This window comes from Scyliorhinus torazame, chromosome 1 (genome assembly GCF_047496885.1).
Source record: "Scyliorhinus torazame isolate Kashiwa2021f chromosome 1, sScyTor2.1, whole genome shotgun sequence".
Taxonomy (NCBI): domain Eukaryota; kingdom Metazoa; phylum Chordata; class Chondrichthyes; order Carcharhiniformes; family Scyliorhinidae; genus Scyliorhinus; species Scyliorhinus torazame.
The window spans coordinates 102717794-102741097 of record NC_092707.1 but is presented as its reverse complement, the minus strand read 5'-3'; the positions used below and the strand labels follow the sequence as shown (position 1 = coordinate 102741097).

General features: G+C 47.1%; 1 protein-coding gene across 3 annotated transcripts in view; it reads right to left on the bottom strand.

Moving 5' to 3' along the window:
- Positions 1-1958: 1958 nt before the first annotated feature.
- Positions 1959-23304, bottom strand: part of ddx51 (DEAD (Asp-Glu-Ala-Asp) box polypeptide 51) — a 70033-nt gene continuing 48687 nt past the window's right edge. For 2 of the 3 annotated variants that reach the window (XM_072499002.1, XM_072499010.1), the window contains exons 14-16: positions 19911-19974; positions 15138-15272; positions 1959-3061 (exon numbers count right to left, since the gene is read on the bottom strand). In XM_072499002.1, coding sequence (XP_072355103.1) covers positions 3035-3061; positions 15138-15272; positions 19911-19974 — 226 coding nt within the window. In that variant the 3' untranslated portion in view covers positions 1959-3034. Of the gene's footprint in view, positions 3062-15137; positions 15273-19910; positions 19975-21506; positions 21700-23304 lie in introns of those variants that run through there. The other variant, XM_072499020.1, reaches the window with a different exon arrangement.

The window sequence follows — 23304 nt, the reverse complement described above, 5'->3', positions numbered from 1 at the left end:
CGCCGAAGCGTGCGGCTAGCTAGGCATCACCGCAACCGGAAGTCCCTTCAGTGGCCTTGATGAGGTCTTTTCACAGTTGTTCCCTCTGCTGCTAGAATTCACTTTTGATACAGGCCCTCAGGTCAGCTTGCAGCTTTAAGCTTGCCCTTCCCCCGCCTGCATGCTGGAAGAGGCCCTGTTTATCCTGCAGTTGCAGCCAAATCTTTTACTGTTTCTGCGTGTGTCTGGCAACCAAGAGACATACCCTTCCTGGGGGACACTGTCGGGGGAATATTGCAGCCTTCTTCCCACACCGGGAAATGTCAAACAAATGCCGTGGGGGCCCTGTAAAAGAGCCCAAAAGTCCGTTCCAAGCAGGAGCTGCCGAATATGCGACCTAGCTCTGCATAGCCGCACCCGGAAGTCGAAATGGGGATGATGTTGATGGCAAGATACGGTTAGAGACATTTTACGGTATGAAAATACTATATAAATGTTTCACTGGGTTGTCAGGTTAGCCTGACTTCAGTCATTGGTAAGATTTTAGAGTCCATTATTAAAGATGAGGTCGCAGAGTACTTCGAAGTGCATGATAAAATAGGACTGAGTCAGCACAGCTTTGTCAAAGGGAGGTCATGTCTGAAAAATCTGTTAAGAGTTCTTTGAGGAGGTAACAAGGAAGTTAGACAAAGGAGAACCAGTGGACGTGATTTATTTAGATTTCCAGAAGGCCTTTGAAAAGGTGCCTTAAAAAAGTTAAGTGCCCATGGTGTTAAGGATAGGCTGACTGGCAGAAGGCAGAGTGGGGATAAAGGTGTCTTTTCAGGATGCCAGGCGGTGACTAATGTGCCTCAAGGGTCTGTGCTGGGACTACAACTTTTCACAATATACATTAATGATGGGGAAGAAGGAACTGAAGGCACTGTTGCTAGGTTTGCAGATGTTACAAATATCTGTAGAGGGACAGGTAGTATTGAGGAAGCAGGGAGGCTGCAGAAGGACAGGCTAGGGGAGTGGGGAAAGAAGTGGAAGATGGAATACAATATGAAAAAGTGTGAGGTTTGCACTTTCGAAGGAAGAATGGAGGCATAGACTATTTTCTAAATGGGGACATGCTTAGGAAATCAGAAGCACAATGGGACTTGGGAGTCCTTGTTCACGATTCTCTTAAGGTTAACGTGCAGGTTCAGTCGGCAGGTAGGAAGACAAATGCAACGTTAGCATTCATGTCCAGAGGGCTACAATACACTACCAGGGATGTACTTCTGAGGCTGTATAAAGGTTCTGGTCAGACCCATTTGGAATATTGTGAGCAGTATCCAAGGAAAGATGTGCTGGACTTGGAAAGGGTCCAGAGGAGGTGCACAAGAATGATCCCTGGAATGAAGAGCTTGTCGTATGAGGACTCTAGGTCTGTACTCGTTGGAGTTTAGAAGGATGAGGGGGGATCTTATTGAAGCCTACCGGATACTGCGAGGCCTGGATAGAGTGGATGTGGAGAGGATGTTTCCACTTGTATGAAAAACTAGAACCAAAGGATACAATCTCAGACTAAAGGGACAATCCTTTAAAACTGAGATAAGGAGGAACTTCTTCAATCAGAGGGTAGTGAATCTGTGGAACTCATTGCTGCAGAAGGCTGTGGAGGCCAAATCACTGAGTGTCTTTAAGACAGAGATAGATAGGTTCTTGCTTAATAAGGGGATCAGGGGTTATGGGGAGAAGGCAGGAGAATGGGGATGAGAAAAATATCAGCCATGATTGAATGGCAGAGCAGACTCGATGGGCCGAGTGGCCAAATACTGCTCCTATGTCTTATGATCTTATAAAAACAATGACTTTGTATTCAGTATTTAACTACAGGAAATTCTGGTTGATCTATAATTTAGGACTATAGTAACACACCCAATTCTGAAATAATATCCTTCTAATACTTCAGTAAACATATACACCTTCTCATTAACTTCCAAAGTCAGTCATGGTTTGAAAATATGTTATTTAAAAAAAGTTTTGAATGATTGTACATTGGTTCATGTGCAGTTTATTGATTAGAAATCTGGTTGAGATTCCTACTCCTGCTTGCGACCCGGTGCATATTTTTTTTAATGTGCATCTTAACCAAGAACAGGGATGGCGTTGGATAATGAATCCCAGAGTGGAACAAACTACAAAATGTCACTATTCATACACTCGCTTCGATAGGTTGTGTAATGCACCTGGTTTCTTTGTTGTTGAGGTCAAGCATTTTCTGAAGTATTCGCTTTGCTTTCCTTTTGATTGATGGCAGCAATTTAATCAGTTTTAACAGGGTGGCTTTCCTCCTCCTCCTATTGTTTCTCCAGGATATCATCCGGCTCTTTTAAACTTGTTCCAGTAGAAAACACTCCATTGGGCTTAAAATAACACACTTTGCGCAACATTCCATCGGTATATCTAACCCCAGCAACAAACAGGATGCTACATTACACCACACCAATCCTATCCAAGGAAAGAAGCCTTCATGTGGAATTTCAATCTCAGCTTCCCCCGGTCCCTCACTGAGATTTTCCTGAGCTGAAGAGCGACTGCAAAACCAGCAAGAAATCAACGTCCTTGCAAGAGGAAAGGACAGGAAATTCAACAGAGGGGACCCAGGGAAAGGAATTGCAGTAAGGCTATTGAAATATGTGGCTCTCGGATGTTAATTTGTTGGTTCAACGTTGGCCATGAACAACATTGTGTCACAGTTCTGAACAGTTTAACAGGCCAGCTGCAAAATCCAGAGACCAAACCTGCCACTCAATGTCATAAGTCACAGTAATACGGAGAACCTATTGCAGTACAGGTGTGAATACTGAAACCATTGCCAAAACAATCCTTCACACTTGTCTCAGTACTCCCAAAATATAAATTATCCATTAAAATTATTAATTGTCTATAGAAGGCATAATTTATATATAAACATCTTTTTGTGAAAGGCAATATCAGAGTTTTCCCAATCGAGGCTCCCTCATTAATCCAGGTGGGCAGTGAATTTTCTTTGTCCTGATCATCTTCAATCTTCCTGTTTCTTTGTTCAGTGATGCTTCCTCCTTTTTTCATCCTGTGTAAAAATATATATGAACTGAAATATTGGCAATGTCACTAACAGACACTGAAGTTCCTGGGGTATCATACGAATCTTTACTTATACCACCCACAGTTTCACCTGTCAGTCCACTCCCCACCACTGGCAGTGCCACCTCCCTGGAGAGAGACGATTAACAAACAGCTAACTTTACTTTTCCTTATTCAGATACTAACACATCTGCTGCAAATATCCACTTTGTTGTTTTTATTTCAAATGTTCAGAACTCGAGGCTTTCTGTTCATCTCTATTTGTGTTTCTTTTCAATCCCCATTACCTATTGAGGGAGAGACAAACCTCTTGAAGGTATTATTCGCCCCTCCCCCCGGATTCTCTGTACTCTCAGGTGATCAGTTCCGAGGTTTCTGCCAATAGCACTCTAATGTGGATGGGTAAGGAATTACTCCAACTTGTTTCCATGCAGTCATATTCAGTTTCTCGGCAATGGCTCCATGGGCTTGATTTTGTTTCTCAGCCGGGTGTGAAATGGAAGTTGAAGGGTCTTCACGCCCCTGCCCTTACAGTCTCTGCACATCCAATCAAGTGTTGAATGGCCAATTAGTGGCTGTCTAGACTGAGGGAGCAAAGGAAGCTCCAAGACAAATGTATTTTTGTGCTTTTCTTTTAAAATAGATAAATCACGGGTCACAGCCAACAAGCCTGGCAGCTTGAAGGCTTCAAGATTATTTTATCACAACATAGCAACAATTGGGGACCTAAAGGCTTTACCTTTTTGTGGCAAAGGTTAACTCATTCGGACTTAGCTGTTGCCCTCTGAATTAAAGCTTTTGTGATTACCAATTGTAGGTCTGATAATGTGATTGCTCTCTTAAAACTACCATGCCGGGATATAATTGCTTGAGATTTAATTGATTAAAAAAATTGAGGGTATGAATAAAAAAGGGGCTAATCAATTCATTTTTAATTTTTTGACAAATGAAGGATAATAGGAGTTAGTTTGTATGGGCTTTTGGGTTTCTTTTTGTTGTTTAAAAAGAGATAAACTAAACATATTCTCAGCATACATTGTCACTATATGAATTTGGGATAGTTTTAGAAAAATAATATTTGTTTTTGTGTAGGTTACTCAAACTGAGTAAATGCTAACTCAGCTAATGAACACATGAACATGTAAAATCTGTTGTTTTTATTCTATCTACTTAAGTGCAAATAGGTTAGAAATTAATGTCTTTCTGTGAAAGGAAATGGGCTCCTGTGTTCATGAGTGAGGTGATCTTCAGATGGGGAGATAATGTTAAATTTGTGGAGTGTCAATGAAGCTGCAACAGGTGATGGGATTCTTCCATCAATTAATTGTCTGGGGTTATGATGGGAGCTTTCCTTCTTTGAAGGATTTGGAGGAGGAGTTTGAATTGCCGGATGGAAATGGGTTTCGCTATCTGCAGGTGAGAGACTTTGTACAAAGGCAGGTCTCGACCTTTCCGCTTCTACGGCCACAGGGGATACAGGATAAGGTAGTTTTGAAAGCGGGAATGGGGGAAGGGAAGGTCTCCAAAATTTTTAAAGAGCTTATGAAGTGAGAGGGAACCCAGATAGGGGAGGTAAAGCATAAGTGGTAAGATGAGCTGGGTAAGGAGCTAGAGGCGGGTTTGTGGGAGGCTGCTCGGAGTAGAGTCAACACGTCCTCATCATGTGCCAGGCTCAGCCTGATACAATTCAAGCTGGTTCACCGGGCACACATGACTGTGACCCGGATGAGCAGGTTTTTTGGGATAGAGGACAGGTGTGGGAGGTGTGCAGGAGGGCCCGCAAACCATATTCACATGTTCTGGGCATGTCCGAAGCTTAGGTGATTCCTGCGGGGATTTGCGGATGTTACGTCCACGGTGCTAAAAATCGAGGGTGGCGCCCAGTCAAGAGGTGGCGGTCTTTGGAGTGTCGGAAGACCCGGGAGTCCAGGGGGTGAGAGAGGCTGACGTTTTGGCCTTTGCCTCCTTGGTAACCCGGAGACGGATCCTATTAGCGTGGAGGGACTCGGAGCCCCCAAAATCGGGGGTATGGGTTAGCGACATGGCTGGGTTTCTCAGGCTTGAGAAAATCAAGTTCACCCTAAGTGGTTCAATGTTAGGGTTCGTCCAGAGGTGGCAGCCGTTTATCGACTTCTTCGGGGTAAACTAAACTGTTTGCAGACACAATGGGGAGAGGGGGTAGGGGGAGTTAGTTTAGTTTCGTTTAGGTGTGATCAGCAAGAGGAGGTTGTGGGACGGGGGAGTTGTGTGTATAAGCGATGTTGGCTGGGTATGGTTGTTGGCTTGGGGGGGGGGGGGGGGGGGGGGCGTTATTTACTGAGTTATGTTTACATTTGTATTTGTTGTTATAAAATCATAAATGCCTTAATAAAATGTTTTCCAAAAAAATTTGTCTGTAGTTATGGAATGGAAGTCAAAAACATACAAGAATAAAATATGGACCTTGTGCAGATCACGCTATTCATGAACTAAAAAAGAATGGCCAAGAACAATGATAAGAGGGATGGCACGGTGGCTAGCCACGAGCTTCTCGCAGCAAATGAAGGCTCGCCAGCCCCTTGCTAACAAGGTCGAGCAGCAGTTAAACTGCACTTGCTTGGCCAACCCCAGCCAGCTCGCAACAATGGCGCCCAGGGGCAGCACGGTGGCGCAGTGGTTAGCACTGCTGCATCACGGCACCGAGGACCCGGGTTCGAATCCCAGCCCTGGGTCACTGTCCGTGTGGAGTTTGCACATTCTCCCGTGTCTGCGTGGGTTTCACCCCCACAACCCAAAGATGGGCAGGGTAGGTGGATTGGCCACGCTAAATTGCCCTTCAATTGAAAAAAAAATGAATTGGGTACTTTAAATTAAAAAAAAGAACAATTTGTTAAGGTGACATATTGAGTTGCTTTTTTTTTTACCTGTACTTAAACCATAGTTATTTAAACCATATGGGGGAAAAGTTTGTGTATGCTAGTGGAGACATTAGGTATGAGCTGTGACTATTGAATATTTAGGTTTACAATGATAGCTGTAACAAAGAGAGTAAATATTAAAGAGTGGGATAGAAGAGTTAGAGTGGGATAGGCATACATAAATGATCAAAAGTCGAGCTGAACATTACTGAAAAGATTAAAGGGAAACTGAAAGACTATAAAGAGAGCTATCTAACAGACATAAAGATGTTGTCTGAACAATTGAGGAAATTCGAGAAGGTAAAAAGTGTACACAAGACATATGTTCAGGTAGAACAAGAAACTAATAATAAAGGAAACCACTTGATGGGGCGATATTTGGGATTGATGCTCTAATGTGGAAATACACCCTTAGATACAGATCATGTTGCATTTTGTTGTTATTGCTGTTGATTTTGTTGCAATAGGCAATGTCCAAGGTTGTGGGGGTGGGGGTGAAGGTGAAGCCATGCCCAATAGCAGCAATCTTCGGGGTATTGGAGCTGCCTAACTACACATGGGGAAGGGAGCTAATGCCCTTGCTTTCGCTTCCCTAATCGCACGCCGGAGAATCCTGCTCGGCTGGTGATCGGCAGCACCACCCACAGCTGGAGACTGGCTCGCTGACCTCTCAGAATTTCTCCACCTGGAGAAGATTAAGTACGCCATCCGAGGGTCAGAGGAAGGCTTTCTGGATACTTGGGGGCAGTTTGTCGGCCTGTTCCAAAACCTGTTTGAGGCCAGCAATGAGAAGTAAGTTAAGAATAAAAAACCAAGATAGATGAAGATCTACGCCGGGCACCCCCTATCCACGCAGCACCAACTTCTGTGAAAGATTTCTGCTCGCCCTGGTGAGAGACTGTGACTGCCAGGCCGTTTCGGTACTGAACATTTGAACCTGCTAATGAGAGACACGTTCGTTACGGGCATAGGGTCTGACTACATCCGCCAGCGCCTCTTAGAAGGGGCCACGCTTGACCTCGCGGCGACCAAGAAACTAGCGCTCTCGCTCACGGTTGCCTCACGCATCGTACAGGCTTATGCCCCCCGACCGCACAGCCCACCCCCCCTGGTGCATCGTGTACCCCGCCAGCGGCCGCCCCATCGTGGACCCCGTCAGCGACCGCCCTCAGCCAATCCCACGCTTGCGCCGTGCGGCAGCCAAGCAACCCCGGGAGACCCAAATGCTACTTCTGCGGACAGACAAAACACCCCCGGCAGCACCGCCCGGCGCAGAGCTTTTCGGATCAGAATGACTTAATCCACCTTCCCTCAAGAGTTAGCCAATTTTCGTGGGTTGGTTGTAAGAGTCCTGCAATTAACCTCAACCACCCCCCACCGTGCCAGCCCCCCCCCCCCCAAAAGCAGGTTTAGAAAATAAAACAAATCTGTTAAGATTCACACTTTGATCATTTGGTGATACTGTGGATACTGGAAAAGTGAAATAAAACAGAAAATACTGGACAAACTCAGCAGGCCTGACTGTATCTGTGGAGAAAGAAACAGACGGTCCGATGTAACCGAATTGCAACAGAGTCCCATGTCACGCGCGTTTAGGCGGGTGTTTCTTGGCACTCGCAGCTATCTAACAGGACTTTATTGCAATCCAGGGCTGCATCGGGGAACGACTCAACAAAGCCACACTTCGTCCCGTTTTCTGTACCGAAGAGCGCCACTCGACATCCCCCCTGACACGACCCCTGGTACCCCGTGGTAGTCACCACTGATGTATTATATTGTATATATGGGTATTACGGTAAGGCCCCTGTACTATAGGTACGGGGGTAGATCCCTGCCTGCTGGCTCTGCCCAGGAGGCGAAGTATAAATGTGTGTGCTCTCCGAACAGCAGCCATTTCGTAAGCTGCTGTAGGAGGCCACACATCTCTGTGTAATAAAGCCTTGATTACTCTCTACTCTCGTCTTGTCGTAATTGATAGTGCATCAATTTATTACACAGAGATCTTTCAGAGATGGATCTCCGCATCAAGCTGGATCGCCTGCAGCTGCATCCTCAAGCAGACAACGCCAAAAAGGACTTCCAACTTTGGCTAGCTTGCTTTGAAGCATACATCAGGTCTGCGCCAGACCCAATCTCAGAAGCACAGAAGCTCCAGATTCTGTACACGCGGCTGAGCTCCAATGTTTTTCCCATCGTCCAGGCCGTGCTCCTTCAGGAATGGCACGAACAGTTAAGGCCCGTGGCTTACGCCTCCAGAGTTTTAGATGCTGTGGAGCAGGGATTTTCAGCCTGTGAAAGGCACCTGCTCGCAGTATTCTGGGCAGTACAGTATTTTTTGTACATTACCGGACTAAACACCATCACAATCCTCACAGAACACACGCCCACCCAACTTTTACTGGACGGACGACACAAGGACGGTACAGTTAGTCAGATAAGAGCAGCCAGATGGACCCTTCTTTTGCAGGGACGGGACATCACTGTTAAAAGGACAAAGACCCACACTTTTTTAGCCAACAAATTACAGTACCCCGGAACCCCCCATGAATGTGAAATTATCTCTCCACACCACAACGCAGGCCCCTTTATTGCTAAAACACCCCCCCAGAAAGATAGGTAGTTCAATCCAGAGCCCCAAGCACACAGACACGTGCGAACCCATAAAGATATATGTGGATGGATCTTCCACAATATTAGAAGGGAAGCACATACCAAGATGCGGTATTTACGTCGAGAACGCGCAGGGACGCGCCCCAGAAGAAATAGCAATAAAACTTCCAAGACACTTGGGCGCGCAGGCAGCAGAACCTGCGGCCATCGCATACATAGTGGAACACCCAGATTCCTTCCCCAGCCAGCAGACATATATTCGGACAGCCTCTATGTCTGCAACAGCCGTACGGAATTCCTACCCCTGTGGAAAGCAAGAGGATTTGTTTCCGCAGACGGAAAACCCTCCCATCAGCCCCATTGCTCCATCACATTTTAGAGCGAGCACAGAACAGGACTTTTGGGATAGTCAAAATTTGAAGTCACCATTGTCCCCCCCCCCCCCACCCCCCGGAAATGTAAAAGCCGACGCACCGGCTAAAGCGGGTTCCAGGCACGGATACTTTTGGACACCCCACAAAAGCGCACCAGTGAATGCAGTTCAGGTCTCGCAGACTAACATCGAGGATTTAGTGCAGGCCCAGAAGCAAGACAGCAATCTCAGGGAGATTTTGAAAGGAAATTATCTAGCCCCCTATGACAGATTTAAAAGGGCTTTGACCACACATGACGGTGTGGTGTTAAAGGACACCCTTTATGTGGTTCCTGAACAGGACAGGAACCAACTGATTTGTTTGTTCCATGACAGTCATGGACATCAGGGAATCAATCCCACTACAGCCCACCTCAGGCAGCTCTGCTGGTGGCCGAGTTTAAAAGATGATGTAACTCATTACATTGAGAATTGCCTCATCTGTGCCCAGAACAACCCGGACAGGTACGCAAAAAAGGCTCAGCTTAGTCACACCCGACCCGTTAATGGCCCCTGGACTAACCTCCAGATTGATTTTATAGGACCATTGCCCCCTTGCAGGAATGGTTATAAATATGTACTCATGGTGATAGACACGTTTACAAAATGGGTGGAAGCATTCCCATCCAGAACGAACACGGCAAAGACCACAGCCAAGATCCTAACCCACCACATCTTTACGAGATGGGGACTCCCCTGCAGCATTGAATCCGACCAAGGCTCCCATTTTACGGGACGTGTCACGAAGAACGTCCTCACGATATTTGGCATTACCCAAAAATTCCACATTGCATACCAGCCCCAGTCGAGTAATATCGTGGAGCGCATGAATCGGACCCTAAAATCTCATCGCCAGCACTTTTGCCAGCAACGTGGCGTCTACATTCACGAGCGAGATAGGCCTATATGACCCGCATTGCAGCGGATCTTTATCCCGCTTCAGGATTAATGATATCAACGCCTCCGACATTGTCGGGGGTAGAGTCCCCCCCCTTCTCTGGCCTCGTTAAAGGTTCTTGCCAACAGCGGGGCCAACAAGTCCAAGTACTTCCTATAAAATTCCACCGGGAACCCGTCTGGTCCCGGGCCTTCCCTGCCTGCATGTTCCCCAGCCCTTTAGTCACCTCGTCCACCCCGATTGGCGTCCCCAGACATGCCACCTCCTGCTCCTCCACCTTCGGGAACCTTAGATGGTCCAAAAACTGTTGCATCCCCTCTATTCCCTCCGGGGGTTGGGACCTATATAGCCTCTCATAAAAGGTCTTAAAACACCTCATTTACCTTCCTTCCCTGCAATCCGCACCGTAGTTCCCGTTGCATCCCAAACTCCCCCTATTTCCCTCGCCGCTATCCTCTTACGAAGCTGGTGAGCCAACAGCCGACTCGCCTTTTCCCCATATTCGTATCTCATCCCCTGTGCCTTCCTCCACTGTGCCTCTGCCTTCCCTGTGGTCAGCAGGTCAAACTCCGTCTGAAGTCTTCGCCTCTCTCTGTATAGTCCTTTGTCCGGGGCCTCCGCATATCTTTTATCCTCTCTCAAAATCTCTCCCTTTCTTTGCCCTCTTTTTTCTCCTTGTAAGCCCGAATGGAGATCAACTCTCCCCTAACTACCGCCTTCAGCGCTTCCCATACTACCCCCACCTGGACCTCACCATCATCATTGGCCTCCAGGTACCTTTCAATACATCCCCGCACCCTTCCACAGACTCCCTCATCTGCCAATAGTCCCACATCCAGTCGCCACAGTGGGTGCTGTTCCCTCTCCTCTCCTAGTTCCAGATCCACCCAGTGCGAGGCATGATCTGAAACGGCTATGGCCGAGTACTTCGTTCCTTCCACCCTCAGAATCAGTGCCCTACTCAAAACAAAGAAATCTATCCGGGAGTAAGTCTTATGAACATGGGAGAAAAAGGAAAACTCTTTGGCCAACGGCCTAGCAAATCTCCACGGATCCACTTCCCCCATTTGCTCTATAAACCCCCTGAGCACCTTGGCCGCTGCCGACCTTCTTCCGGTCCTGGATCTAGACCGATCTAACCCTGGATCCAGCACAGTATTGAAATCCTCCCTCCCCCCCCCCCCCCCCTCCTTTCCTTAACCTAACCTGATCCGCCACCTTCAGATGCGTCTCCTGAAGCATGACCACGTCTGCCTTCAGTCCTTTTAAGTGCGCGAACACTCGGGCCCTCTTAATCGGCCCATCTAGGCCTCTCACATTCCACGTGATCAGCCAGATTGGGGGGCTGCCCCCTGCCCCCCCCTCCCCGACCAGCCATCACCTACTCTAGGCCAGTCCCACGTCCAGGTCCCGCGCACCCACCAGTCCCCCAGGCGGCGCACTCCCGTCCCGACCACCTCTTCCCTTGCCAGCTCCCTCTCGATCCCAGCAGCAGCAACCCAGTTACCCCCCCCCCCCCCCCACACCCCACCCCCCGCTTTACTTTACATCCCAAACTTTACTTTCTTCTTGTGAAGCGCCGCCTTGGCCCGATTAAAACTCGCTCTCCTTCTCGCCACCTCCGCGCTCCAGTCCTGATACACTCGTATCACCGCATTCTCCCACCTGCTACTCCGTACCTTCTTGGCCCAGCTCAAAACAGCCTCTCTGTCTGTGAAGCGGTGAAATCTCACCACTATCGCCCTTGGTGGTTCTCCAGCCTTGGGTCTCCTCGCAAGGACCCGGTGAGCCCCTTCCACCTCCAGGGGGCCCGAGGGAGCCTCAGCTTCCATTAGCGAATGGAGCATCGTGCTCACATAAGGCCCAACATCAACTCCCTCCACTCTCTCGGGGAGACCCAGAATCCGGAGGTTCTTTCTCCTCGATCTGTTCTCCAGGACTTTGAGTCTTTCGATACACCTCTTGTGTAGCGCCTCGTGCGTCTCCATTTTTACCGCTAGGCCCAGAATCTCATCCTCGTTCTCAGCTGCCTTCTCCTTCACCCCATGGAGCTCTATCGCCTGGGCCTTTTGCTTTTCTTTTAGCCCTTCGATTGCCAATAACATCGGCGCCAGCACCTCCTTCTTTAATTCCTCCACACAATGTCTAAGGAATTCCTGCTGATCCGGCCCCCATGTCGTCTGGTCTCCACCCGTCGCCATCTTGCTTCTTCCTTCTCTTCTCTGCCGCTGCTCCAGAGGATCCTTTGCAATCGGGCCACTACCACCGATCATTTCCATACACACTGGGGGGGGACTCCTTACTTCGTCACCCCACACTGGGTTTGGTCCGAAAACATTTCCGTTAGGGCTCCCAAAAAGAGCCCAAAAGTCCGTTAAAGCGGGAGCTGCCGAAACGTGCGACTTAGCAGTGCATCGCCGCAACCGGAAGTCCAACAGACATTATGCTTGATCACACAGAACTCCAGAAGCTCCAGGACCAGAGAAGAGAAGTGAAGGAAGAAGAACCATGAGGACATCCTCCGCGTGGTTCATAACCCTAATGGACATTTGGTTGCGCGCGAACACGAACCCTCTGACCTCAACTCCCCCAGCCGTTAATGATTCACTTCCCCACAGTACCCAGAGCCCAGTCACAAGCGACACCACACCATCTTGGTGTGACAGGTTTATAACCTGGTACTCCCTGTCCTACTTGATAGAATCCCTATTAGTATTGCCGATGCTCTGCTGCATCGTGCAGACTATTCGTCTGAGAAAAAGGAGAGCCTACCGCGCTCGCAGCCCGGTATATAGGATAAGATGCCCTATTTCCGGATATGACCAGGCCCCCGACCCCCGCGATCTATAATAAAGAGCATTCGTTTGCGATTTGTTGTAAATAAAGAAATGTTCATGAGCAATTGTACAATCCTGAGCTTGACTGTCAAGCCAGAAAATATGTATAATACTGCTATGATTTTGTTTGTATGGTTTAGGAAGTTAGTGTGATGAAATGCTTGAGTTAGTGTAGTTTATTAAGGATAGTTAGAGGTTGCGATTTTCTTGTTTTGTAATGCATGTCCCTGTTTGACATAGCGCCTCTCAGAATTGTCAGTTAAAATTTTTTGCATAGTTATGGTCAGTGTAGAGGCCATAGAAGAGTGCTCGCCGGGTCAGGGAATGAAAAACAACACAGTTATGTGATCCTTCACACTTCGCGTTAGGATCACAAGGAGGGAGTGTAGCCACCTGGGTTAGCCAAGTCCCGATTTAAAATGGAGAACAGCAAAGGCTGAAGGGAAATTCAGCCAACACAGGCAGAAACTAGCAGGTACAAGTTACTGTGTATTAAACTCTGCAAAAGCCCAGACAGCATCGATACAAGCAGCCATCTGCATAACAATGTAGCAGCCATCTACATACTAATGAGCGATCCCCGGGAACAATCGAAACATTTGGGATAAACAAAGCCAAGCCAGACTCCCCGGCGCCAGCAGGAGCCAACACAAAAGAGGTTAACGGACACCTCAAGACCGCCCATCAATCAGGGAACCGCTCCAGTATTGGAGAAATCGAACCAAGCGATTGGAACAAAGTCCAATCACTTGGAACCAGGTACAGGGTCCGCCCCGAAAGGCGGGAAGCCCCATGGGACGATAAAGTTAAGCCCCCAAGTTAAAATCGTTCTTCTTGACCGGGTCACTCAGCAACGCGAACCAACCCTTGACAGTGACCGGTGCAGCTGCCGCCGATATCCAGTAAGTCTTAAGTCAACAAAATCATAGCAGCTCGCTATGAGATAGGCGCTCCTAGCTACCAATCTGCAGCAACTTCGAATCCCGCAGACTCAGACCCCGAACGAACGAAAGGCCATTTGTTCCCCTGACCTGGGCCAGTCCGAAGCTAAGTATAGGCCTGTTAGTTGTAGAAGTAGCTTAGAAGTAGAATTTGTGCATGAGTAGCGATTACTGTGCATAATAAATGTGCTTTGATTTGAATCTTACTAATCGGTGTATTGAGTTATTGATCATTACTTGAACCTCGAGGCGGTATCATAAAGATACCTGGCGACTCGAGAGCAAAGGTTATAAAACAGAGCCAATTGAACCAACCAAAAGTTAGCAACACCCCTTAATTGGAAAAAATTAATTGGGTACTCTAAATTTAAAAAAAAACAGGAACTCCAAATAAGACCCTGGCTGGAATCAATATTGGCCGTCTGCCTGAGCACTCAAGTGAACACAGAAACTTATTATCGCTATATTGAACTTTGTGATTACCCACTTTGTGATTACAGTAATCGTGTTTACGCAAAAGGGCAAAGGCCAGACTATGAATATGTAAATAACTTTGGGACAGTAGTGATCAATTTTGCAGCAAGACGAACAATAAACAAACAGGCCATCAGACTCAATAATGGGCTCATAGCTGGTCAGAAAAGTGTGTTTCAGTAGACAATAGATTTTGATTGAATCACCCCGGCTGAACAGGAGTATCCTTTTTATTTCTATTAATTTCTATTCCCGTACCAGCCTCCCCGAACAGACCCCGGAATGTGGCGACTAGGGGCTTTTCACAGTAACTTCATTTGAAGCCTACTTGTGACAATAAGGAATTTTTTTAAAAAAATGTTTTTTAATGAGTTTCAGTCTTGATGGAACAATAGAACTCAGGCCTGGTGTGCGTGTGTGTATCTGTGACTCAGTGCTAGCAGAATCTGGATAAAAGAAGGAACATCAGAACACATGGTCAGCGACTAGCTGGGAGACCCCAGGAACAACCAGTGCAGAAGAGGGATCCTGAGCTCGGAGAAGAAGATATCCACATCGAGTGATCGTAGCCTGGCCAGCCTCCTTCACTATGTGTGAGGTAGTACCTAGAGCTCAGCAGTGAGTCTGAATCATATTGAGCGTTGCTGATTTTGAAGACTGTAATACCCAAATAAAATAGAGTTACAGTAGAGAGTGTGGGGTTTTCTTGTAACTGTGCAAGCCAATCAAGAAGGGGTTTCTCGGTCATCACCCGTTCTTCTATTTAAACTTATTTCATCTTCTCTCCCTCCCCCAAACCCCTCTTAGATCTACTCGATTTCTGTGCACAGTCCCCACCACTTGCATTGTCTTTATTTATCCTGAGGGTAAAACAACTCACACTGACCCGCAATGTGGCAGCAAAACTACAGTCAGTAAAGTCAAGAACTCCATTTTAGCCATTAAATGAGCTTGAAAGACTTTGTAATAGGATCCCAAGTGGCCCTGAGTTACCTTAAGAACCTGCTGAAGCTCTTGCAAAGCTCCTTCATAGCGCTGGATCAATAGAGACAAATATTCCTGTCTCACCAATTGCTTCTTCAGCTCTTTGCTACCAGTGTCTCTCAGCATCTGAAGAAATCGCTGTTCCTGCAATGACAACCACAAACCAGTAAAATTCAATGTCCACATGCAGGAATAGTAAGGTTAGATTAGCACAGACTCGCCCTCCCCTTCACAACAGTGAACAGACATATTTTTCTATTCATTCATGGGATATGAGCGGCACAAGCAAGTTCCACCATTTAATAGCAAAAATGGAGCTCTTGACTTTACGGACTAGTTTTGCTGCCAGATTCCGGGTCAGTGAGTTGTTTTATCCTCAGGATAAATAGAGACGATGCAAGTGGTGGGGACTGTGCATTTATTGCCCTTGAGAAGGTGGTGGTGAGCCACTTAATTTTTTAATAAATTTAGAGTACCCAATTAATTTTTTCCAATTAAGGGGCAATTTAGCGTGGCCAATCCACCTCCTCTGCACATCTTTTGGGTTGTGGGGGCGAAACCCACGCAAACACGGGGAGAATGTGCAAACTCCACACGGACAGTGACCCAAAGCTGGGATTGAACCTGGGACTTTGGTGCCGCGAGGCAGCAGCACTAACCACTGCGCCACCGTGCAGCCACTTTCCTGTACTGCTGCAGTGCTGTTAGGGAGGGAGTTCCTGGATTTTGACTCAGTGGCACTGAAGGAATGGCGATAGTTTCAACTCAGGATAGTTAGTGACTTGGACAAGAGCATGCTGGTGATGGCGTCCCCATCCAACTGTTACTTTTGTCCCAGGTGTTCGAAATTGCAAGTTTGGAAGGTGCTGTGGAGGGAGCTCTGGTCAGTTGCTGCAGTGTATTTATAGATGGGACACAATGCTGCCAATGTTGGTGGAGGGAGTGAATGTTTCAGGTTGTGGATAGGGTACCAATCAAACAAATTGCATTATCCAGGATGGTGTCAACTTTGGGTTTCGCCCCCACAACCCAAAGTTGTGCAGGGTAGGTGGATTGGCCACGCTGAATTGCACCTTCATTGGAAAAAATTAATTGGATACGCTAAATTTTAAAAAAGCATGAGAAAAAAACAACAACTTTGAGTGTTGTTGAAGCTGCACTCATTCAGGCAATGGGGAGTATTCCATCAGACACTTGACATGTGCCTTGTAAATGGTGGACAGGCTTTGGAAGTCAGGAGATGAGTTAGTCTCCACAGAATTCCCAGCCTCTGACCTGCTCTTCTGGCCACAGTATTTATATGGCTAGTCCAATTAGGTGTTTGATTAATGGCAACACCCCAAAAAAAATGTTGGTGATGGGGGGTTCAGTGGTGACAATGCCATTGAATATCAAGTCAGTTAGGTTATCTTACGTTGGAGACAGTCATTAGTTGGTATTTGCATTCCGTAAGTATAACTTGCCACTTATCAACCCAATTGTGGGTACAGCCACTTCATTATCTGAGTATTGCTCACTGTAATTATCACCAAACATTGGCATTTTGGATCTTATGATGGAGGGAAGGTCATTGATTTATTTATTTTTAAATTTTTCCAATGAAGGGGCTATTTAGTGTGGCCAATCCATCTACCCTGCACATCTTTGGGTTCTGGGGGTGAGCCCCACATAGACACGGGAAAAATGTGCAAACTCCACACGGACAGTGACCCAGAGCTGGGATTGAACCCGGGTCCACAGCGCCGTAAGGCAGCAGTGCTAACCACTGCTCCACTGTGCCATGCTGGGGGGAGGTCATTGATGAAGCAGGTGAAGATTGTTTGACCTTGGGACACTACCCCGAGGAACTCCTTCAGTCATTTCTTTTAAATTTAGAGTACCCAATTATTTTTATTTTTTTCCAATTAAGGGGCAATTTAGCGTGACCAATCCACCTAACCTAATCTTTGGATAGTGGGGGTGAAACCCATGCAGACATGGGGAGAATGTGCAAACTCCACACGGACAGTGACCCAGAGCTGGGATTGAACCCGGGTCCACAGCGTCGTAAGGCAGCAGTGCTAACCACTGCTCCACTGTGCCATGCTGGGGGGAGGTCATTGATGAAGCAGGTGAAGATTGTTTGACCTTGGGACACTACCCCGAGGAACTCCTTCAGTCATTTCTTTTAAATTTAGAGTACCCAATTATTTTTATTTTTTTCCAATTAAGGGGCAATTTAGCGTGACCAATCCACCTAACCTAATCTTTGGATAGTGGGGGTGAAACCCATGCAGACATGGGGAGAATGTGCAAACTCCACACGGACAGTGACCCAGGGCCCGGATTCGAACCCGGGTCCTCAGAGCCATCCCAGTGCTATCCACTGCGCCATATACCACCCTGGAACTCCTCCTGTCATGTCCTGGAGCTGATTTGTTTGGTCTCCAGCAACTACAACCGTCTTCCTTTATGCAAGATATGACTCCAACCAGTAGAGAGAATTCCTCTGATTGCCACTGATTTCAGTTTACTTCAACTCTTTGAAGCTACACTGTTTTGATGTCAAGGCAGTCTCTCTCACCTCACCACTCGGATTCAGCTCTTTTATCCATGCTTGAGTCAAGACTGTAATAAGGTCTGGAGGTGAGTGGAACCCAAACCGAGCGACAGTGAACAGGCTATCGTTATGTTAAGTGTCACCTGAAAGCATTGTTGATGAAGCCTTCTATCACTTTGCTGATGACCAAGAGTAGATTCATAGATTATCATAGAATTTACAGTGCAGGAGGCCATTCAGCCCATCAAATCTGCATCGGCTCTTGGAAAGAGCACCCTACCCAAGGTCAACAACACCTCCACCCTATCCCATAGCCCAATAACCCCACCCAACACTAAGGGAATTTTGGATACTAAGGGCAATTTAACATGGCCAATCCACCTAACCTGCACATCTTTGGACTGTGGGAGGAAACCGGAGCACCCGGAGGAAACCCACGCAGACACGGGGAGGATGTGCAGACTCCGCACAGACAGTGACCCAAGCCGGGAATCGAACCTGGGACCTTGGAGCTGTGAAGCAATTGTGCTATCCACAATGCTACCATGTTGCCCTGATGGGGCCTAAGTTGGCAGGATTGGATTTATCGGGCTGTTTGTGGGAAGGACATACCTGGGCAATTTTACACATTGCTGGTTAATGCCAGTATTGCAGATGGACTGGAAAAGCTTGGCCAGAGCTACGTGTTCTGGGACACAAGGCTTCAGTACTACCACTAGATTGTTACAAACTGTTCAGCTTGTGAATAACCCTTTCAGCAGATCATCACAATGTTTTTGTTTAAAGGGTACCTCCTACAACCAGGGCTACAAATGTTGACTGGGAGCAAATCATTGGCAACATGTGATTAAACCGTCGTGATCTGACATCACATTACGTGACATTTGATCACTTATCTTGTCACATGTCATAGAGTTGGCAAAATGACCAGTGGGCAGATCTGCTCCCAGTTCTTTGGTGATGCCACAATTAACCTATTTTGTCCTTGACCTCCATGCAGAATTCTTCCTGCAGTGTGAGCACAGATATTGGAGGCTTGCCATGTGGCGTAGGGTGTCTCACTTATTCCTCCGCCCCTCTCTCCTCACACCAAACATTTTTCAAAACTCACCTGAATAAATATTCCCGTGTAGTTACATTCCCAGATTGAATTACAGAATCGTTACAGCACAGATAGAAGCCATCCAGCCAATTGTGTCTGCACTGGCTCTCTGAATGACTTGGTGCCATTCTCCCACTTTTGCCCTGTAACATTCTTCCCTTTCAGGTAACAGTCTAATTCTCTTTCAAATGCTTCAACTGGACCTGCCTCTATGGTGCATTCCAGACCCTAAACACTCACTGCACAAATACTTTTCTTCTCATATTGCTTCTGGTGCTTTTGCCAATTATGTTAAGTCCATGCTGCCTCGTCGTCCTCCTTTTACAAATGGTAGTAGTTTCTCCATGGGGGGGGGTTTGGTGAGAGAGAGAGAGAGAGAGGCGGGGATGGGGGCGTAGTGGTTATGTCATTGGACCAGTAATCCACAGGCCCAGGCTAATAGTAATGCCCAGGGATAAGAGTTCAAACCCCACCATGGAAGCTGGTGAAATAATGGTGACCATGATAACCATCATCGATTGCCATAAAAATCCACTGGTTTACTGATGTCCTTTAGAGAAGGAAATATGCCATCCTTACCTGGTCTGGCCAACATGCAACTCCAGACCCACCTGGAGTATGGTTGACTCTTAACTGCCTTCTGAAATGGCCTAACAAGACACTCAGTTCAAGGGAAATTAGGGATGGGCAACAAATGTCAGCCTTACCAGTGACACCCACAACCCATCAATGAATAAAAAATGTTTAAACTGTCCAGACCCCTCATCATTTTGAATGCCTCTTATCTCCTCCCAGCCTTCTTTTCTCCCAGGAAAACAGTCCGAACTTCTTCAATCTATCTTCTCAACTCATGTTCCTCATCCCTGGGAATTCTCATAAATCTTTTTTACACTCTCCAATGCCTTCACATCCCTTCTGAAGTGCGGCGCCCAGAACTGGATGCAAAGCTCCAGCTAAGGCTGAACCAGTGACTTATACAAGTTCAACATAACCTGCTTGCACAGTGACAACAGCTTACCCCAATAATTGGCTATAACCGTAAGAGGTTGGTGAAAGGATTAAAACACCAGTCAAAAGCTTAACAAAATAGCAAAAGCTCAACAGAATAGGGAGCACAGGCACAGCAAGCACAGTAACTCACCTGCACCTTCAGGAGGAGTGTGAATGCTAGCCCAGCTTTCCCAGCTCGAGCAGTTCTTCCAACTCTGAAAAACATAAGTCAGTGCAGGGAATTACAAGGAACAGTGGACAAAAGATGAACTCAGCAAACCTAGCAGCATCTGAACAGAAAGAAACAGCATGAGGATGCCCGAAGCTCAAATTGAGTCCATTTATCCAGCGTTCCAAATAATCTCTTTCCCCAGCAATTAATTCATCCACAGATCAGAAGCTTCAAATCTGCAGGGAACCACCAAGACAATCTGTGCCTCAACTACCTAGCAGTCCAGAGGAGCTTTATCAGCCATTCCCTAGAACATTGAACTTTGGTCAACCAGTTTGCTTTCAACAGTGTCTTCAGCTTCATGCAACTTGTGAAAGGAAGGACTCTAAAAGAAGGAACTGACAAGCTAACACATTGCTCAAATTTAAAGCCGGTTCAGTTCAGCACCTACAAAGGACAGTACAGCACAGGAACAGGCCCTTTGGCCCTCCAGCACCAATCATGATGCCTGTCCAAACTAAAACCTTCTGCACTTCCGAAGTCCATATCCCTCTATTCCCATCCTATTCATGTATTCATCAAGATGCCTCTTAAATGCCGCTATCATATCTGCATCAAACAATCCCACAGATTTCATTTGGTAATCGAGTACTGATTATCAATTAGTAATCAATCAATCATTTAAAAAGTAGGCAGGTTTCAGTGCAACCTCTTAATGCCTCACGCACGTGGCCATTCTTTCTCCTTTTTAAAAATAAATTTAGAGATTTAGTCTATGTTCTATTTTATTGGATAAACATATGGATGATAATGGTATAGTGTATGATATAATGGCTTTTGTTTCGGTGCAACATCGTGGGCCGAAGGGCCTGTACTGCGCTGTATTGTTCTATGTTCTATGTACCCAATTCATTTTTTTCCAATTAAGGGGCAATTTAGCGTGGCCAATCCACCTACCCTGCACATCTTTTGGGTTGTGGGGACGAAACCCACGCAAACACGGGGAGAACGTGCAAACTCCACACGGACAGCCGGGATTGAACCTGGATCCTCGGCGCAATGAGGCAGCAGTGCTAGCCATTGTGCTACCATGCTGCCCACGCCATTCTTTCTCCTTAATGTTCAACATCAACAGCCATCAAGCTATTTGGCTGAGGGAGTTTCACTTCGGAGCCAGATTCTGGTGGCACCCAAAATCCATATCCATGTATGTTCCAGCAGAGAGGAGGCTTTATGTCATTTATATATTAGGGCAGGAGCCAAAAATAGGGTCAGGGGAAATACATGGCATCTCCCCGACGCTGTCACATTGATTCAAACCATGGAATTTGGAGTTACACATATATCCAACTGTGGGTGTGATGCACAACGGTCTCCCAATGCTACTCCCAATCTCTGTACTGTTCTGCAGCCTTACAACTCTGCTGCCCCAAATTGCCTGTTCCACCAACTCGCATTGCTCCTTCCTGGGTCCCAACAAAAATGGTTATACCTTTAAATGCCTCAGCCCTAATCACTGGAATTTCTTTGCTCATCCCTCCGGTAAGACAGTGGTTAGCGGCCTACCATTCATTGTGTATTTCCTTGCGTTGTTAGCACAGTTGCTTCACAGCACCAGGGACCCGGGTTCGATTGCCGCTTGGGTCAGTGTGCGGAGACTGCAAGTTCTCCCAGTGTCCGCGTGGGTTTCCTCCGGATGCTCCGGTTTCCTCCCACAAGTCCCAAAAGACGTGCTTGTTAGGTGAATTGGACATTCTGAATTTTCCCTCTGTGTAACGGAACAGGCACCGTAGTGTGACGACATGGGGATTTTCACAGTAACTTCATTGCAGTGTTAATATAAGCGTACTTGTGACACTAATAAAGAGTATTATTCAGAAACCACAATATCACCACTTTTAATCGCTCCTCCTTTGGCTTAAAGAGTCCCTTTTCCTTATATCTCTGACACACGTTGGGGTGCTTTTCTACATTAATGCAAGTTATTGTTATGCAAGTGACATTCTGCATTAACGGGAAAATCTGCTCTTTGAGAAGTAGTAAATACTTGATTTGTGAAATGAAGGGTCAATAGCTTCAGGTACATACAGCTTTGTACACACACAATGCATCAGCTGGTGATCCTGGTCAGCAGCCTCTCACTCCACCTGCTGTGTATTTATTACATTGTCCGGAGCCATCGCTTTTATGGATCCAGATGCTGCCATCTTTCACATAATCCAAGACTCTGATACCGGTGACACACTTTAGTCTTGTCCCTGGCTTTAGAGTATTTATAACTGATTGGGGAAATACACTTCAGAAAAATCAGCCTTATTTCACTCCTTTGCAATAGACTCATCACAATGAAATGAAACAAAATGAAAATCTCTTATTGTCACAAGTGGGCTTCAAATGAAGTTACTGTGAAAAACCCCTAGTCGCCACATTCCAGCGCTTGTTCGGGGAGGCAGGTACGGGAATTGAACCGTGCTGCTGGCCTGCCTTGGTCTGCTTTAAAAGCCAGCTCTTGACGACTTCCGGTTGCGGCGATGCACTGCTAAGCCGCACGTTTCGGCACCTCCCGTTCCAACGGACTTTTGGGCTCTTATCGGGAGTCCCAACGGAATTTCTTTTCGACCCAACCCAGTGTGAGGTGACGAAGGAAGGAGTCCCCCCCGGGTGTGTATGGAAAGGAGCGGCGGTAGTGGCCAGATTGCGGAGGATCCTTTGGAGCAGCGGCAGAGAAGAGAAGGGAGAAGCAAGATGGCGGCCGATGGAGCCCAGATGAGCAGGAGTTTCTCCGACGATGTGTGGAGGAGCTCAAGAAAGAGGTGCTGGCGCCGATGTTACTGGCAATCGAGGGACTGAAGGAAACACAAAAGGTCCAGGCGATGGAGCTCCGTGGAGTGAAGGCAAAGGCAGCTGAGAATGAAGATGAGATACAGGGCCTGGTGGTAAAAATGGAGACACACGAGGCGCTACACAAGAGGTGCATAGAAAGGCTGGAAGCCCTGGAGAACAGCTCGAGGAGGAAAAACCTACGGATTCTAGGTCTCCCTGAAGGAACGGAGGGAGCTGATGCTGGGGCGTATATGAGCACGATGCTCCATATACTAATGGGAGCTGAGGCCCCAACGGGCCCCCTGGAAGTGGAGGGAGTGTACCGGGGTCCTCGTGAGAAGACCAAAGGCAGGGGAAACACCAAGAGCAATAGTGGTGAAGTTCCATCGCTACAGGGACAGAGGGATGGTCCTGAGCTGGGCCAAGAAGGCACGGAGTAGCAAATGGGAGAATGCGGTGATACGTGTGTATCAGGACTGGAGTGCGGAGGTGGCGAGAAGGAGGACGAGCTTTAACCGGGCCAAGGCGGTGCTCCATAGGAAGAAAATAA